Source organism: Mchenga conophoros, linkage group LG10 (assembly GCF_057382185.1).
Source record: "Mchenga conophoros isolate Kocher_MC1m ecotype Shallow Benthic linkage group LG10, M_conophoros_male_GT1.1, whole genome shotgun sequence".
Taxonomy (NCBI): Eukaryota; Metazoa; Chordata; class Actinopteri; order Cichliformes; family Cichlidae; genus Mchenga; species Mchenga conophoros.
In genome coordinates, this window is record NC_140535.1 from 35,461,905 (window position 1) to 35,482,259 (window position 20,355).

Consider the following 20,355-nt stretch of genomic DNA (forward strand, 5'->3'; position numbering starts at 1 on the left):
AGACCCCGTCTGTCGGTGTAGATAGAGCAGTTCACCGAGGCTACGATCAAACATACAGGCGTGTGTTTAAATGAAGGTTTCAGCTTTAGTTTGGGGGATTATCTCCACATGACGATGCAAAAGCCAAACCCAAGTGCTGTGAAGAGAATGTCGGTGCAACGGGTGGAGATGTGACCCTAACCACACAGACGAAGGACTCACCTTCAAGATTCAAAGTGTTTATTGTCATACAGAAGAAATTTTCTCTGTGCAATGAAATTCCTCCATTTGCTGTCCAAACACAAATGTCAAGTTAGGTAAAGTTTTAAAAGAATGCGATAAATAAGATAAAAATAAGGATAGAAAAATAATGGAGATAAATAAATAAGTACAAAATATAAGTAAGTGAAGACGTGTGTATGCAGATGTCAATGTAGATGGATGTACAAAGGAGCTTAATGTGCAAAAAAACATGTGCAAAGTGTCCTGATGTGCAAAATTGCATTTGAGGTAGTTTCGCTGTTCAAGAGTCTGATGGCAGTGAGGAAGAAGGAGTTGTTGAGTCGAGATGTTCTAGATTTCACACTTCATCACTTTCACCTTCGCCCCGAGGACAGAAGAACAGTCCGTGTTGGGGGTGTGTGGGGTCTGCGATGATAGATGCTCTGCAGAGAGGGCAGCAGAGTCCTGGTGATCTTCTCTGCAGTTGTTATCAGAATCAGAATCAATCAGAATCAGAATACTTTATTGATCCCTGGGGGAAATTATTTTTTGTTACAGTGCTCCATTTTAAACCAACATTAAGACAAGACAGACAATACGCTAACTAAGAATATACTAAGAATGTTATCACTCTCTGCTGGCGTTTGCGGTCCGTAGCAGTAGTGCTGCTCTGCTAGACGCTGCTGAGGATCTTGGCAGACAAACCAAATTTCCTCGGCCTCCTCAGGAAATAAAGCCGCTCCTGGGCCTTCTTGACCAGCTGTGTGGTGTTCAGTGTCCACGTGAGGTCCTCTGAGATGAGCTGCTCACTCTTTCCACTTCACGCTCCCGGATAAACAGCGGCTGGTGAGGCCTCCTCTTCTTCCTCATGTCCACTTTCATCTCCTTTGTCTTATCAGTGTTGAGGGTGAGGTTGTTGTCCTCACACCATGACACCAGACCGGCCGCCTCTCTCCTATAAGCCGCCTCGTATGATGTTCTCTTTGTTGGAGGCGACACAGTCGTGGGTGTACAGGGTGTAGAGGGTGGGACTGAGGACGCAACCCTGTGGAACGCCAGTGTTTGTAATAATGCTGGCTGAAGTCCTGTTGCCGATCCTGATGGACGGTGGCCTGCCAGTCAAAGAGTCCTGTAGCCGGTCACATAGGGTGGGGTGCAGGCCGAGTTTTGCCAGCTTGTGGATGAGTTTGTGTGGGATGAGAGTATTGAAGGCGGAGCTGTAATCAACCAATAGTACCCTGATGTAGGAGTCATTGTTTCTAGGTTGGAGAGTGAGCAGTAAAGGGCAGCAGCGATGGCGTCTGACGTGGACCTGTTGGGCCGTAGGCATACTGCAGGGGATCCAGAGTGTCTGGGATGTTGCTCTGGATGTAGGCCAGCGCCATTCTCTCAAAACACTTTGCAATAATTGGAGTGAGTGCAACTGGTCTGTAGTCGTTTAGGCAGGTGGCTGGGCTTTTCTTGGGGTGAGGGATCATAGTTGTGGTTTTGAAGCATGTGGGAACGATGCTCTGGCTGAAGGAAAGGTTGAAGATGGAGGTGAGAACATCAGCCAGCTCGTTGCACATGCTTTAAGGGCCTGTCCAGGGATGTTGTCTGGTCTGCCTTGCGGGGGGTGATCTTCCTCAGGATTTTGTGTACTTGGTCTATTGAGACCGCTGGCCGGGGAGAGGGTTGGGTGATCTGCATTCTCCTTCTGCATCTAAAAAGTTTCACCTCTTTGGCCAAAACACTGAGAAAAAGCAGCATTTTACAAAATGCCCACATATGTGTGGACAAGACCTGGGAATTATTATATTATTGGTTTAAAGTGATTCAGTAATATTTAAGGCTTATTACTGACTCACTCACGGGGGTGGGCGTGGAAAGGATTTTGGCCCGAGCCGCCATTTTCGGGGGTCTAAACAAAGCGCAAGCGAAAAAGGAGCGAAGGCACACACAACAGCCATGGTTCGTTCTTGCTGTGTGGTCGGCTGCAATGTTTGATCGCACGACCGGCAAGAGAATAAGCTTGAAAAGGGTTTATCTTTTCATTCTTTCCTCACCTGGAAGCAACATGAGGCAGCTCGTGTATCGATGTTACCAAACGAAGGCGTCCAGCCTGGATAGCAGCTGTGAGACGAGCTGACGTGCAGTTCTCTTCCATCTCCAAATATCTGTTGGTGCTCCAGACATTTTCATTCCGGTAAGTTCTAAATATGTTCATATCTTTATAGCCTATTAGTTTCATTTTCAATGCGCTCTGAGCAAATTAGAACAAACATCCTACTGAATGATTTTGCAGAACTACCTTCTGTTTATAGACTTGCTAATTATTTGGCATTATTGCAGCAAACCAGCCGATGAAATGGATGAAACATCGTGACTGGGTTCCAGCGCTACACAAGGGACCTGCTGCAAACATACCACCATGCCAATCAGATTACTTCTTCCATGTGAGGGTGAAGAGGTGACCCTCCTGGATAAGATGGTGAAGGTTTGCTGCGTTTGGTGAACAGTGTGATAATAAAACCAGGAAGAATGAAACCTGCTCCTGTTAAATATTCTTTAGTCTTTTGCTGTATAAATAGCTGTATTTTTTCAAAAGACACAGTAAATAAAGTTAGTAGTGGGTGATATCATGTAAACACTGTCATGATTTTATGTGAACATTTTGTCATTTGTAAACTATAAATGACATCATCATTGTAACTGATGTGATGTTCTATAAAGTGGTTTTAATTTTAAAAAAAGAGGCAAAAATTAGTTTGTTTCTTTATTCAACTTTTGAACAGCGGGACTCAGTCAGTATATATTCAGTAAATGCAAATTATTTACACGGCAGTGCACTACAGGCATACATCTAGACCCCTAGATAAAACATGATGGCATTATAGCAGTGACGACTCCTCCACAGTAGCAGGTGGGATTTTTCTGTTTTGAGGACGGCTCCTTTTACCTGTCACTACAGATGGTCTGTTTATGTTTTGATCAAGAGCCTTTTTTTGGGCAGCTGAAGAGGAGAAGTCTATCTTATGGCCACCCTCTGGCTGTATCTTGGTCATATTACCCAGAAAAACCCAGTATGCAGGTTCATCTGTAACAGTCCTTGTGCCACAGATCAGCACTGTTGCTTCTACATTAAACAGAAGAGCAGTGACATGGCTGCAGGTCTCCACGACTCCGGCCATACAGCTGCAGCGGGCGGCTTCAACCTTCCCTGTGATGCTCACAGTGACCCATGGCTGCAATGCTGGTTCATTCAGTCTTTGAGAGTGCAGGACCTGAAACACACACAGACAAAGTTCATTTATGACAAGAACTATGAGCCAAGGCCGACACAAATGTGTTTAATCTACTTTATCATAAATGTAACAAAGTGTTTAGAAAGTTAGCACATACATGTCATTTTTCATTTCTTTATGTGTCCATCTATAGAACGCTGCATGTTATAGTGTAAATCTGCCTGTTCTCTGTCAGAAACCTGCCTGCAGAAAATGAACCTAAAGTATGTAATGCAAGGATGCCATCACTGTAGAGATGGAGAAAGCATAAAGTGACAATTATGAATCACTTAATATGATATGAGATTCTGCAGGTCATTGATCAAAGTATAAAACTACAATAAAATGTATTTTTAGTGACACAGAATACAAACATGGAAGCAAGATATATAATTAGGATTATTTATAATAAACATGAATAAATGATTGCGATTTCTTTAACCATAGAGAATAACTAAATCCTTCAGGACAGTGTCTCATCAATGCACTGAACTCACTGTGTTATCCCTCTAACAGCCTCCACATGTTCTCACTGTAATTTCCCCTCATGAATGAATTTATGCTGCAGTAATATGAATATTTGCAGGGAAATCAAACGCATTTCACACGCAGTACTCGAGCTGACTTACCTTTGTTTGAATGACGACTTGTACGCGCTGACAAGGTACGAGAATATGTCAGGCTACGGTCTTCAGGGTTTCTACTCCACGGCCGTGTTTCATACGGGTCCATATTTCCAATGCACGCTATTTTCTGCAAGTACTGCCGCGTCGCCTCTGAATGAAATCGGTCTCTATACAGTTCATTCTCTTTTGAGCTGCTTTTAAGCATCTTGTAGTCGTCGTTCCAACACAGTGTGTTTGTTTTGATTCGTAGACCCCGAAAATGGCGCCGCACTCCCACAATGCATTGCGGCGTGATGTCAACTCCAAAGCCTTATAGTGTCACATCTGTCAAGTCCCCCTCGCCCTTTGTGTGTTTTGGTGATGTCTTTGTCTCCCATCATCTCCTTAACTATCCCACTTAAGTTTGTGTCTCTGCTTCCTGTTTTATTTTGACAGCCTCGTGTTCCGTGGTCATTGTGTTTAGTTTTGCTTCCCATGAGGCGTCATGTTCATGTGTGTCAACGGTGTACCCCGTGTGCGTCCACTTCCCTTTATGTTCTGCTGTCATTCATTCTCGGTCAGGTCGTTTGTTATGTTCCTGCCATGTTTCCAGGATTTCACACTTTCAGATATTCAGATATTTTTTGTCAGGTTTCCATGTTTAGGGTTTTTTCATGTTTCTAATTTCCCAGTTTAGGTTTTGTCCACTTTTGTTTTGACTTGGCCTTTTTCTTTTTGTACTGCTTAATCAGCCATAATAAACGGCTCGTTAGAAGTTTCATTTTCACGTGTCTGTGTTTGGGTCCTGCTTCCGTTGATTGTGACAACCAGATGAAATTCAGGGAACTACTGTCTTTCACATTCCATCACTAACCACGGTCACACGTCCAGAATCCTTTTAAAACTAACTGTGATTGGTTCTCGGTCTACCCATCTATTGCAGTACTCTTTCTGGCATCGTTGTATTGTACTCATATTGTATAAAGCATTTCGTTTTATTCTATTCTATTGTGTACAATATCTTATGGATATATTATTCCAGTGTTTTTTTTCTTCTTCTAATTTTTCTGTGCAACTTTGCACTGTCCACTGCTGTAACAAACCAAATTTCCCACGCGTGGGACTAATAAAGGTTATCTTATCTTATCACACTGAATCTTCATCATCTTCATTGGAAAAGAATGAACAATGTTTTGAATATAGAACCAATAAAATGACTGATCTTCATAGAGCTAAACCCAGATCCCCCCTCCCTACCCCCACATCCTCTAAACCACTTCACTGAGATCTCAGTGGAAACACTAAAACACAGTCTAACAGTCTAAACTCTGTTAAAGAAGCCCTCTCTGGAGAGTTCATTTCCACGCAGCCATTTTTATTCCAAATGTTAGAGAAGACTGGGGCCAGCGGTCATAATTCCTACTATGAATACTCTCCTTCTTTTCTTGCGTAACACTTGCAGCGGTTTTCTGTCCAGTCATCGGGGCATATGAAACTTTCTCTTTCACTCTCAGCCACAGTAACAGCACATGGGTTTGGCTTGGGTCTCCCCCACAGTTCCCAAACTCACGGTCACACCACCACATCATGTTAGGACCATTGCCACAAACGATTTTTTTACTTTATGAGTATATGAGCGTAGATTATGACGTGTTAAATGCAACCATTAGTGTTGTGGATGTAAACAAGGTCCACAGAGACCTACAGAGGAAAATTGCAATTATTTTTCAGCTCAATCAGCTGTTGTAATCAAACGTTGTATTTGATGTCATTCATTGTTCAGGTTGTTCTTTTCTTATAGCTGCATCATGGTAACATTTGTAACCTGGGTTACCCATTTTTCCTCATCTCTTCTATCTGTGAGCGCGTATAACGATGTGTTACACCCCGGCCTAGGCAACCGGGGTGCAACGCAGGAAAAATAAAAATAAGGAAAATAAAACCACGAAGGCTCTCCACCAAAATCCCAAAACGAAAATATCCCATGACGAAAGTATTTACAACAGACTATTTATTCACAACAAAACACCAAACTATTTACAACACGGGGGAGATCGCGACCATGACATACTGAAACACAGGGTTTAAATACATAGAGGGAGCAATCAGGAAATGGACCACAGGAGGGAAACACAGCTGGGGCAAATTAGAACTGACGAGACAGGGAAAACGTAAACTGAACACACTAAAATAACACAGACTTTCAAAGTAAAGCAGGAAATACATAACAGTCACGCAAAAACAAAACACTGACACACCGAAACGTAACATTTCCCCCTACCCAAAAATCAAACATGTAACCCCAAGTGAAATGTTTGATCAAAACCGGATGAAGGCTGGTGGAGGCTGGAGCGGTCCCACGGACCCTCCAGCGAAGACGGATGAAGTCTGGAGCGGTCCCACGGACCCTCCAGCGAAGGCAGACGAAGGCTGGAGCGGTGCCTCGGACCCTCCAGCGAAGGCGGACGAAGGCTGAAGCGGTCCCTCCAGCGAAGGCGGACGAAGGCTGATGAAGGCTGGAGCGGTCCCACTGACCCTCCAGCAGACGACGAAGGCTGGAGCGGTGCCTCGGACCCTCCAGCAAAGGCAGACGAAGGCTGAAGCGGTCCCTCCAACGGACCCTCCAGCGAAGACGGACGAAGGCTGATGAAGGCTGGAGCGGTCCCACGGACCCTCCAGCAGACGACGAAGGCTGGGGCGGTCCCTCGGACCCCCCAGCGAAGGCAAACGAAGACTGAAGCGGTCCCACGGACCCTCCAGCGGAGGCAGATGAAACCGAGGGAGGCTGGAGCGGTCCCCCTGACCCTCCAGCAGACGACGAAGGCTGGAGTGGTCCCACGGACCCTCCAGCGAAGGCGGATGAAGGCTGGAGCGGTCCCCGGGCCCTCCAGCGAAGACAGACGGAGGCTGAAGTGGACCTCCCTCGGACCCTCCAGCAACGGCGGACGGCCGAAGCGGCCCTCGGACCCTCCAGCGAAGACAGACGGCTGAAGCGGTCCCTCCCACGGACCCTCCAGCGACGGCGGACGGCTGAAGCGGCCCCGGGCCCTCCAGCGAAGACAGACGGAGGCTGAAGCGGTCCCTCCCTCGGACCCTCCAGCAACGGCGAACGGCTGAAGCGGCCCCCGGACCCTCCAGCGAAGACAGACGGCTGAAGCGGTCCCCGGGCCCTCCAGCGAAGACAGACGGAGGCTGAAGCGGTCCCCGGACCCTCCAGCGAAGACAGAAGGCCGAAGCTGTCCCTCCTTCGGACCCTCCAGCGATTGGACGAGCCCCCATATGTTACACCCCGGCCTAGGCAACCGGGGTGCAACGCAGGAAAAATAAAAATAAGGAAAATAAAACCACGAAGGCTCTCCACCAAAATCCCAAAACGAAAATATCCCATGACGAAAGTATTTACAACAGACTATTTATTCACAACAAAACACCAAACTATTTACAACACGGGGGAGATCGCGACCATGACATACTGAAACACAGGGTTTAAATACATAGAGGGAGCAATCAGGAAATGGACCACAGGAGGGAAACACAGCTGGGGCAAATTAGAACTGACGAGACAGGGAAAACGTAAACTGAACACACTAAAATAACACAGACTTTCAAAGTAAAGCAGGAAATACATAACAGTCACGCAAAAACAAAACACTGACACACCGAAACGTAACACGATGTCACATGTTTGAGGGCAGGACTAGAAGCAGACTCTCATACTGAGACACTATAAACAGAAAGCAGTCAGACATGCAACACAATTACAAACAAGCCGCTTACAGAGGGACAAACATGGACAGCACATATGCTCTGCTAGGTAAGTACATGGAAACTAATAGAGCTCACTACACGTCTGTTTTTAGCACTTATGTTCTCTTCTCTATTTCTTTGGTTGTTTTGTTTTTGTTGTTTTTATGTTTTTATTATTATTTGTAGAATCTGATCTAACATATTCAGCCAGTAATTGTTTTGGGGGTTTTTTTATGTTTTTTTTTTTAAATAGAGATTGAAAATATGACGTCATTCAGGGGTAAAACCGCAAAGGATTCTGGGAACTCGTGGCGAGAGGTACTAGCGCACGCAGGCTTTCAATTGAAATCAGTCACACAGCGATAAAAAGAAACACAAAATGGCAAGAAGCTGTTGTATTATTAACTGCAATAGCCGGTCACATGACAGCCACAGGAAGACATACTTTTCTTTCTTATTCTCATTTAAAATGTCGAGCTTTTAATAAATAATTATCCAAATCTGACACCCAAAGTTTTAATTTGATGTAAAAGGAATAGAAGTCAATTACTGTATATAGTAACTATTAAGTCTATGGTAATATATATACCCTAGTAAGCTATAGTACTTTTTCCTTTGGGAAGGTACCATCTGTGCAGTCTGCAATTTTGTTGAAGAAAGATGTTGAATCTATTTAATATTTCTTGAAAAATAATTGATTTCTGTGCATTTTTTTTCACACTGCATCAAATTAAGGTTGATTACGTCGATTAAGCATCATGAGGTGGAGCGTGAGGGGTGGTTCCCTATTTTTTATTTATTTATTTTTGTTGTTGCTGGGAGTTGGAACTCTATTAGTTAGGTTGCTTAATATTTATGCTAAGTACTCTTTAAAATACCAGAATAGGGAGGATGGTGTAGGTTTAAGTTTATTAGATTGATCAGTATTGCTGAACTATGAAATATTTTTTTTGCATACAGGTATAACAGAATAGCTTTAGTGTAGTTGTTGTTTTAAACTTGAGTATGAACTTATACAAAATGCAATGCGCGAAAGTCACGTGGTCTGTCAATCTCTATTAGTGTGTGCTGAAATATGGGATTGCTGAACCTTTTCATATTGTAAATATCCAGTTATTAAACATTTTAACACGATAATGTTAATGTTGTAAAAACAGGTTGATTTTAGATGGATTGGTCCACACGTAAAACAGACCCTCTGCTTCCTGTAAATTCTATGTAACTTCTGTTTTAAAAGTTCGTATTAATATAACGTTCTTGCAGTTCTTTCTTGCAAAATTCATCACAATTGCAAGGTTTTGCTTCTCCTTCATCCATCTCAGCAGCCTGGTACTGTCTGTTACTACTGTTTAGGCTCCAGATAACTAAAGCATACTTTTTAGAGCTGATGTTTTTAAAAAAAAAAACATTTCCTTCCAAAGGAAAATGGAACGAAAATGTCAGATGTACACATCTGATCAACATTAACATCAGCGTCATGTTTTTAACATTGTTTGGCAGATGATGAAGAAGAGGAAGAACCCAAGTTCCGGATAGTCCTCGTTGGGAAAACTGGAGTTGGGAAGAGCGCAACAGGAAACACCATCTTAGGAACAAGAACTTTTATATCCACAACATCTCCTTCCACAGTAACGTTAGAGTGCCGAAAGGAAACGGGAGAATTTGGTGGTCACGCGCTGGCTGTCATTGATACTCCGGGTCTGTTCGACACCAGCAAAACTGAAAAGGAGGTGAAAAGAGAGATCGCTAGATCAATCTCATTTGTTGCTCCTGGTCCTCATGTGTTCCTGGTTGTGCTACAGGCTGGCAGATTCACAAAAGAAGAACAAGAAACAGTGAAAATCCTTCAGAAGGTGTTTGGAGAAACAGCAGCACAGTACACTATGGCCTTGTTCACACATGGAGACAACCTGGAGGCCGACGACATGAACATAGAAACATTTATCCATAAAAGTAAAGCTCTCAATGACTTCCTCGATCAGTGTCAGAGAAGATATCATGTTTTTAACAACAGAAAGAAAGATCCCACTCAGGTCAGAGAGCTGTTGGAGAAGATCAACACAATGGTTCAGAGAAATGGAGGAAGCTGCTACACCAATGAAAAATTCCTGGAGGCAGAGAAAGCCATAAAAGAGGAGATGGGCCGACTTCTGAGGGAAAATCCAGGCATGACATCCCAGGAAGCACGGAGACTGGCAGAGAAAGACAACTGGTTCATCCAGGCCGTTGTGGCTGCTGCTGGAGCAATTCCTGGTATTGGTCTGGGAGCTGGTGTTGGACTTGCTGTTGAAGTTGCTATTGGAGCAGGTGTTGGAGCTGTAGGAGGCCCAATTGGAGCTGCAGTGGGAGCTGTAGTGGGAGCTGTAGCTGGAGCTACAGTTGTGGCCGTGAAAAGCGGTGCATGTCCTATACAGTGAAATTCATTTAGCTGTGACTCATTAAAGTCAGCTTAGCATGAAGATCAACAGTGAGGTTATTATCATATCGTGTGTTTTTACTGAATCACGTTTACTCAGATGTTTGTTTATCATGAATGTTGATGAAGTGATTATTGAGATGTTCCTGAACTCTTCAATCGAAAATAATCAGAAGGTCAGATTATTGCTGTATATGCATGAATCAAACACATTAATAATGAAAGCTGAGGAGTGGTATCCCTATTCAAATAATAACGCTACGGGTAAACGTTTAAGCTTTCAGATTATTAAAAACTCTGTTTTAGGTCAGTTTTCAATCAGAAGTAGGAGCACCGAATTATTCTTTTCATATAAAATAAAAACTGTGCCTCCACAAAAGACTAAAGAAAAAATTGGTTTAACTGTTGTTTTGTTGGTAATTTTCGCTTTGTGTTGCTGTTGTATCCTTTTATTTTTTTTCACTTATTAGAAAATGTACTGTATTTATTCATGAGTCAACACTGTGTGCATGATAATAATTGTAATCACATTTTCCCATGTACAACTTGTACAACTTTAAATGTAAAATCAAAGGAAACTGATCAAATGTAGGAAATTGGATTCAAATACATTGCATCGTACTTTGCTTCATGGTTTCCTCTGATTTTTTCCATTTTCTTTCATGTTACAGTTTAATATAGTATATATGTATATCATCCAGTGTTTGTTATATCATATTCTACCCATTAATCTTCTCCTGATTATCAGGGGCTGAGCAGCTCCTTCAGCCCATGTGGGGAGGCACCTAGGTGTTCCCACGCCAGTCGAGACATATAATCTCCCCAGCATGTCCTTGGTCTGCCCCGGGACTTCCTGTTGGTAGAACATTCACAGAATGCCTCATCCAGCCACCATCTGAGTAAGAGGCCTGAACCACCTCACCCGGCTCCTTTCGATATGGAGTTGCACTTCCACTCTGAGTTTCTCCTAAATGATTACACTCTTTGCCATATTTCTAAGTGTCAGCAACTCCCATGCACCCTTTGGAGGAAGTGTGCAGTCTCTCTCTTAACCACAGACCAATCCATCGGTTAATCTTCCACTCCCCCATGAACAGACTTGGAGGTGCTGATTCCCATTCCTGGTGGTTTAGACTCACCTGTGAACCAGTCCATTGTATGCTGAAGGCCACTACCTGATGAAGCCAACAGAACCACAACAGCAAAACACAATTCAATTATAGCGCCAAATCACAACATCAGTCACCTCAAGCTTCTTTATATTACACGGTATACCCCTACAACAATAGAGAGAAAACCCTGTGTGAGCTAGCACCCGGCAACAGTGGGAAGGAAAAACCTTTTAACAGGAAGAAACCTCCAGCAGAACCAGGCTCAGGGATGGCCAGCAATCTCCACAATCAGTCTGTGGTGAGGGGAGGAAGACGGGACAAAAGACACTGAGAGCCAGAGATGAAAAATAAGTAATGATTAAATGCAGAGTGATGGAGCAATGAAAGTGTATGCTATGGCTTCTGATGATGCTGCCTAAGGGAAGCATGTACACTGAACAAAAATATAAACGCAACACTTTTGTTTTTGCTCCCATTCCCCATGGGATGGACGTAGAGACCTAAAATTCATTCCAGATACACAATATAACCATCCCTCCCAAACAGTGGTCACAAATCAGTCCAAATGTGTGGTAGTGGGCACATCTGCTATATTGAGATAATCCATCCCACCTCACAGGTGTGCCACATCAGGATGCTGATCTGACATCATGAGTAGTGCACAGGTGTACCTCAGACTGCCCACAACAAAAGGCCACCCTGGAATGTGCAGTTTTGTCTCACAGCAAAATGCCACAGATGCCACAAGCAATGAGGGAGCGTGCAACTGGCATGCTGACAGCAGGAATGTCAACCAGATCTGTCGCCCGTGCATTGAATGTTCTGAAACGCCGTCTCCACAGGCGTTTCAGAGAATATGGCAGCACATCCAACCGGCCTCACAACCGCAGACCTCGTGTAACCACACCAGCCCAGGACCTCCACATCCAGCAGGTTCACCTCCAAGATCGTCTGAGACCAGCCACCCAGACAGCTGCTGGAACAATTGGTTTGCACAACCAAACAATTTCTGCACAAACTGTCAGAAACCGTCTCAGGGACGCTCAACTGCATGCCCGTCGTCCTCATCGGGGTCTTGACCTGACTCCAGCTCGTCGCCGTAACAGACTTGTGTGGGCAAATGCTCACATTCGATGGCGTCTGGCACGTTGGAGAGGTGTGCGCTTCACGGATGAATCATGGTTCACATTGTTCAGGGCAGATGGCAGCTGAGAATGTCCCAGTTCTTGCATGGCCAGCATACTCACCGGACATGTCACCCATTGAGCATGTTCGGGATGTGCTTGACCGGCGTATACGACAGCGTGTACCAGTTCCCACGAATATCCAACAACCTCGCACAGCCATTGAAGTGGAGTGGACCAACATTCCACAGGCCACAATTGACAATCTGATAGACTCCATGCGACGATGTGTTGCACTGCATGAGGCAAATGGTGGTCACACCAGATACTGACCGGTTCTGGGTCCCCAGACCCCCAATAGCGCAAAAAACTGCACATTCCAGGGTGGCCTTTTGTTGTGGGCAGTCTGAGGTACACCTGTGCACTACTCATGATGTCAGATCAGCATCCTGATGTGGCACACCTGTGAGGTGGGATGGATTATCTCAATATGGCAGATGTGCCCACTACCACACATTTGGACTGATTTGTGACCACTGTTTGGGAGGGATGGTTATATTGTGTATCTGGAATGAATTTTAGGTCTCTACGTCCATCCCATGGGGAATGGGAGCAGTAACAAAGGTGTTGCGTTTATATTTTTGTTGAGTGTATATTGTACACAGAATTGGTCCTAGCACTGAACCCTGTGGAACTCCAGAACCTTAGTGTTTAAAGAGGACTCTCCATTTATGTGAACAAAGTCTATTAGATTGATATGATACAAACCACTGCAGTGCTGCACTGAGGTCTAGCAGAACAAGCACGGACATGAGTCCGCTGTCAGAGGCCATAAGAAGATCTCAACATACCCTTCGTAAATACTAATATATAGAGACCCCTACCAGCAATTATTCATTTATTTATTTCTGTGGCTTTTTGTTGTTGACATGCTGTGTAGGTGTGCACTTGACCAGCTGATATCAACATAACGGGGAACCTTTGACTATTGTTCACCTGTAGTTTGAATCATAAGAAGTGTCCCCGTACAGAGATGTGCTTCTGATTTTGTAATGCAGCTCTGCTTGTGTTGAGTGATGTAAACAACCAATCGATCTGCACTCTTCAAACGTCAAAATTGTTTTTATGACACAGCAGTGGTGGGTGTTCCCACCTCCTGCTCTTTGTCACTTAATGCAATCTTTCCGTTTTTGTGTTTTTTGGGTCCATCTTCGCACTAGCGATTGACCGCAAAATAAAGCTACCGGAAACGGTCAACTCTACATCAGGTCTTAATACAGGAGGTCAGCATTTTCTCGTGCACAGGGTCTATAGCTTCTGTGATGACAAGTAGAAGCTGGTGTAGACGTTGGTGAACCCCAGGAAATAATCCACAACAAGTCGAATCATTTATGTGAAAACACTTATCATGTCCCTTTTTATTTTTTGGTTTCTTATGTTGCTCAAAACTGGAAATTTTTCAGAATGATGCAACACCACATGAATGTCACTCTTCATCACACTTTTCAGGTCAGCCTTCAGCTGCTATCATGACCCCTGGGTGCGAAGCACTAAATGATGCAAGACCTGTATTTCCCCAGGAAAGACAAACACGAGGGCTGGTTTCTGTGTGCAACTCTAAGGAAGCGATCCTTCCTCTGTCATTTCCTATATCTGTGTGCAGAGCAGCTACCTAAATCCTGCTCTCACAGAAGTCGATCATGTTGTTAATCTTATTACATCCTCAGTGCGTGTGACGCAGGGTGCTGTGGCTTCTCTGAAAAAGAAAGCAATCAGTCAGCGAGGTTAGACTCTTTCCTATAAAGTATCTAAATGTGAATCTAAGTATGACATTTTATCACCTTCTTTTCATCATTTTTGGCATTAATTTGACAAAATGTTCAGTTCAGCAGGCTTCAGTTTACAGTAGGTGCCCCACACCATGTGAGTCAAACACACTAAAACACACGTGGTGTTAGTATTGTAGTTAATATTCAGTATTTTCACTAGACATACCCGTGCTCACCTCAACGCCCAGCTCTGGGGTTGGACTCTGTTCTAGTCTGGAGTTGGTGAAAGGCAGTGAGCAGGGTATGCTGCAGGTTTCACTGAGGGATGAGAAGGTTGCTTACAGTTTGGTCAGTGAGTGGGGCAGTGGAGCTGCTTCATCTGGTGACTGTGTTGTTCTTCTGGGAGATTTCTACGCTCACATTGGCAAAGAGACCTGGAGGGGTGTGTTTGGGAGGAGGTTTTCTGTAAAAGCGCGCCACTTTGGGTGTGTATACGTTCCAAGACAAGTTAACTTCTGAAAAAATTTATAATTTCGTGTTGTTTTTTCACAGTATTCACAGCGTGTGAAGGCTATGAGGCTGATAAAGTGTGGATGCACTGTGTCACTCCTAATCAGCACACTCCTCAGGGACAGCAACACTTATAGGGCTTTGGAGCGTGATGTCACAGGGGTGGGCGTGGAAAGGATTTTGGCCTGATGCGCCATTTCCGGGTCCAAACAAAGCGCAAGCGACAAAGGAGCGAAAGCACACACAACAGCCGTGGTTCGTACTTGCTGTGTGGTCGGCTGCAATGTTCGATCGCACAACCGGCACAGGAATACGCTTAAAAAGGGTTTGTGTTTTTATTCTTTGCCAATCTGGAAGCACCATGAGGCAGCTCATATGGCGGCGTTACAAAAAGAAGGCGTCCAGCCTGGATAGCAGCCGTGAGACGAGCTGATATCCAGTTCACTTAACTTACCGGACATTTTCATTCCAGTAAGTTCTACATACTGTATGTGTTCATATCACTCTTTATAGCTTAATAATATTATCGTTGGTGGTTTCGGAGGTCATAGAAATTGCGAACCAACATCGAATGGAGTGACTTTGCAGACATGCGTGTTATGTAACGATTCGCTAATTCTTTCGCACAACTGTAGGGAAGCCTGCCTATGAAATGGATGTAATATGTTGCCCGATTATCAATGTGGGAGTTTGCATCAACTTTACAATTATGGACACATAATATGACAACGAGATTTTAGCAGTTCATTGATTAATGTATAACATCAACTGTGGTGGGGGGTGAACCATAGCTATTACACTCGATGCGCTCCAGCTGACTTACCCTGGTTTGAATGATGACGTACTCACAGTTTGGCGGCTTGAAAATAGCCAAATCTGCACCCAGCCATTAGTAAATTGGATGTGAGCCTCCAGCGACTTGTAATTACGAAACTGGTTCGCAGTGTAAGCGCGTACTCCACAAACAAGATATGTGAAGGTAGGACAGTGGCGGTAAGTGGTCGGGGTCTTTACTCCACGGCCGTATTTCATACGGGTCCACATTTGCGATGCACTCTATTTTTTTCAAGTAGGGGAGACCGGGGGTAGTTGTAACATTTTTGACATTTCTGTCTGTAAATTGGAGCTCTTTTAAGGTAGTGGATTCAAAATGTAATGCAAAGTATTTACATGTCTCGGCTATTAAATAGTGCAGCTATTTTCTCTGCAGTACAATTACCCATTGCATGGTATGGCCTCAAACACAAAGAGTGAAATTTTACAATTAACCCCATAGTCTGGGTTAGTTGTAACATATCCTGGGGTGAAATGTAACACAATGAAATAAGGGTACTAACAAAATATTAACATGTAATCTTTGTTTATTCAACACATGAATGCACTTAGAGCCATTTATGTAGCTGTGTGTGTGTGTGTGTGTGTGTGTGTGTGTGTGTGTGTGTGTGTGTGTGTGTGTGTGTGTGTGTGTGTGTGTGTGTGTGTGTGTGACAGAATACAGAAATCTAACTTTTGAACATATTCCAACCCCCCAAAAAAGACAAATTATGGAATTTTCTGCAACTGAATATTTCCTTAATTTTGGTTGGTCTTCCTTGAGTTTGGCCTCATTGGCTCAGTGGGCATTATAACCTACAACTCTTGCACCAATTTTGAACATAACAATGAAGCTGAAAAAATTTAGTTGTTCACCAGCATCGCAATTCCATTACTTTTTATCATGGCTTACCTTGGTGTGGTTTGCAAAGTGCTTCAGAAAGATGAGGAAATCTGTTTCTTGCACCCATCCTGATTTATTTCCACTACCAGTACTTCCTACTGGTCCATCTCTGACACAGAGGTCTGCATAATGTATGTGTGGGAACACAAACAGTGGAGGAATTGTGTTGCCAATGGCATTAACCACATATACAAAGGTGACCAGTGAACCTCTCTCTGCTGATGTCGTTGCCCCAACTTGTTTAATATAAGTTAAAGTAATAGTGTGGTAAGTTGCAACATCTGCATTATTGTTACAACTAACCCAGACTGTAGCTGTTACAACTGACCCAGACTCCTATAGCCATGAACTAGCTAACATTACAGCCAACGGCTAAAACATTAGCACTAAAGACCTACACAGAATATATCCCCATAGACATACAAATAACATAATTTAAGTTTGATGAGTTTAACTGCAAAGCAGATAATGCTATTAGAAATTGAAATAAAGTAGAAAAACTTACTTTTTGGCATACAAATTACTTTTTTTCATGTTAAATTGTCTGTGTTTGACAAAATGTGCTGATTTTTCACATGTGATAGCAGAACTGAGTTGGGCATGCACAGGATGAGTCACATAATTTGAAACTTAGCCCTGATTGGAGAAATTGGAAGTGTTACAACTGACCCACGTTACAACTATCCCCGGTCTCCCCTACCGCCGCTTCGCCTCTGGACGCAGTCGGTCTCTATATCATCTGTTTTCTTTTGAGCTGCTTTTAACCGTGTTTCTTGTCGTCGTCGTTCCAACACAGTGTGTTTGTTTTGATTTGTGGCGCCGCGCTCCCACTATACATTGCGGCGTGACGTCAACTCCAAAGCCCTATAAGGTGTTGAGACCCCACAAGCAGCTGCTAGAACAAAGTCACTTCCCAAACAGAAGCAGAAAAAGCCATCATCCACCCTACACACCACCCATATCCTGGGGACACGACACCTGCGTGTATGGACCTCTGAAGAGTCGCAGCGTGATCTCAACTACCTACAACACTCACTGCCATCACACAAACACTGTGAAGCACAGCAGACCGTGACTAAGTGTGACACCAATGAATAACAATAAATAATATTATTAGCTTCAAAGGTTTTATCTGCTGAATATGATACGACAAAATTACATTCACACTCAATCAAGAAATACTACAGATGAGTTGGCAGTGAACAGTTTTAATTCAGTGTTTTAGTTGGAATAAAGGCGAGAAAAAATGAATGCAACAAACTTAAAATGAACCAGTGTGAACTCACATCAGTTTGGCACAACAATCCACATTTACTATGAAACATAAACTGAGTAAAATTTAATGTCTCAAAATATAAAGTTTTCTTTTTTTCTAATTAAATTCCAAAGCAGTCATCAAAGCCTCATACTGCATATTTTATGTGGGTCCATATGTAAAGGTCCACTTTCATGATTGTTCCGAGTTACAGCAGTTTTTCACATACTGCAGTTCGGTACATGAACACTGAATTTCATGTTCAGGAACATGAACCAGTGGATGAAATTCATTTCATGCTGCTATGAGTCTGTGTTGCTATTTAATATCTCAAACTATAAACCAGCACACTCGTCAAACAGACTCTCCAGATTAAAATAAATGATCAGAGCTGTGGACAGACGATCTCAGGCTTATGTTGTTCGCCAGCCGGCACTGGTTTACTTTTTTAAACTCTTTCTTTGGACAGGTGATTTTGGCCTTCAAGAGTTTGCCAAGTGAGACACCAGATATCTGCTCTGTGACTTTAATAACTGAAAACAGATAAATGTTGAAAAGCTGAAGGAGGCTTGGTGCAGTTCAACCTGTGTCCACTGAGCGGCAGCAGAGGACCAACTGCAGACCGTAAAAGCGACAGAAGCCAAACATTTTATCCAGCTGTCATTTTTCCAAACACACTACGAACTGATTTGAATCGACGTGCATCTGTAACATGCCTGTGACCTTTCTCTCCAAATAAACTAAAACTTGTATTTCTCAATTTAATTCTGGCAAAAAGAGTAAAGTCTAAAAAAAAGGATAAAATAACATTAAAAGGTGATGGAATATTATTAAAACATTTAGTTAACGACAGTAGCAAAACAGTGCAGGTGTGCAGCACAGCACACAGATTGTCTGAACATATGCACTATATACGTGCATGTTGCACTGTGGTGTTGGAGCTGCTCTATGCTACAGTTAGTTTAGCTTTAGATTCTAGCTGTTAATGAAATGGGACCAAACGGAGCAGCAAACTGAGATGAAACATTTATCTCCATAAAACAAACAGTCCAAAGACCACTGGATGACATCACTGTGGTTTCATCCTGTCACGGTTCTGGCTCGGTTCGACCCGGCATTTTGAGTTTATTATGTTTTCGTTTATCTCTTGAATGATCGTTGTGTTACCTTTGTGATTTGTTGGTTACTATTTAAGTTCCATGTTTCTGTTCACTCGTGGTTAAGGATTTGTGTCATGTTTTGTGTGAGTTTAGTTCTGCGTCCTCGTGTAGTGATCGCTTGTTTCCTGTTTTATTGTGAAGGTCTGTCTCATGTGAGTGTTCAGTTTTACCTCTCGTCTCGTTGATTATTCCCAGCTGTGTTATTCCCCTGTGTTTCTCTGCGTGTATTTTAGTCGTGTCCTCTGTCATTGTAGTTGCTGGTCTGTCTGTGTATCTGCCATGTTTCATCCGTGTGGTCCCTGCCGGCATCATCATGTACCATTGTCTTCCTTCCTTTATGTTCAGGTTCAGGTTCGTGTTCGTGCTCAGTAGTTTAGTTCTCCGTTTGTCTCTCTTTATTTTCGTGTTCAATAAATCACCTTCACGGCTGCCTGCGTTTGGATCCTCCTTTTCCTTTTCCACACGGCTCTTCTCAATCGCCGTGACACATCCATCTTTTACATACTAAACAAATGAATGTGTGCTGGATTTAAAGTAAGAAATGCACAGAATGAGAAAACCCAAGCAAAGCATACAGAGCCTGTATCTACTGACCCTGCGGCGTTTAACCCCCTTGCGGTCACAAGTGTTGTTCGTCTTTTATAGTTTAGTTCAACCCTTTTATCAGTAACAGATTGGGGTTTTTTATTCAGCTGACTTCATTATGTTGGTACCAGTGTCTTGTATTTTAATCCACGTATGTGCCAGAACCCGATTTTTCTACTTGTGACTAACTTGTTTATCCAGACTGTTTAAAAGGTGTTTCCATGTCTACTGACATGGCCTTAACTGCTGATTATTAGGTCAGGGTTAGAGAATATTTATTTGTGCAATGCAGCGTTGCCCCAATTACAAAGACAGATGGCCTTTGTCTGACTCAGCTGGTCTCACTGAGTCTAAAACACAGCAGGAGGACGACAGAACAAATAATCAGAGTTGGAGAGAGGGGAGCAAAAGCTGGAGTGAAGAGGAAGAACAAGGAAGGTCATTTTAGGGCAGGAATTACAAAAGAAGAAGAAATGTTTGAGAGAAAAACTCAGTTGTACATAATGATGTTAATTTTTAGTTTAGTTTCACTCATTTGAACTGCAAATATTTTAATAACCAAAAGGCCTCTGTTGGCCAAGAACAAAAAAGTTCTGGTTGATTGGAAATCTTAGAGAAAATGACTCTTTGTAAACACTTTGTCTGCACTTTTGGTCTCAGTCACTAGTTTAAAGTCTTATTGAGTACAGCAATGATCACTTTGTAAGTTATGGTCTGATTGGAGTCAAAAAGGCTGCCAACTGTCCAATGACCATGCAGCGTCCTTCAGTTTCATCTGTGCTTGTGGCGTCTGATTTCAAGCATGGTGACAGGAATAAAGGGGGGGTCATGATTTTAGAAACACTGTTTAATTGGAGCATAATATCAAGCTGGGATATTGATCTGGTCAAT

At 43.2% G+C, this 20,355-nt stretch overlaps 1 protein-coding gene across 1 annotated transcript; it reads left to right on the forward strand.

Annotated features, from left to right (window-relative positions):
- Nucleotides 1-7,744: 7,744 nt before the first annotated feature.
- Nucleotides 7,745-10,858, forward strand: LOC146566348 (GTPase IMAP family member 9-like). Its single transcript, XM_085289971.1, has 2 exons — nt 7,745-7,883; nt 9,317-10,858. The coding sequence occupies exons 1-2, from the start codon at nt 7,817-7,819 to the stop codon at nt 10,231-10,233; spliced, it is 984 nt and encodes a 327-aa protein (XP_085146097.1). The 5' UTR covers nt 7,745-7,816; the 3' UTR covers nt 10,234-10,858.
- The last annotated feature ends 9,497 nt before the right edge of the window (nt 10,859-20,355 follow it).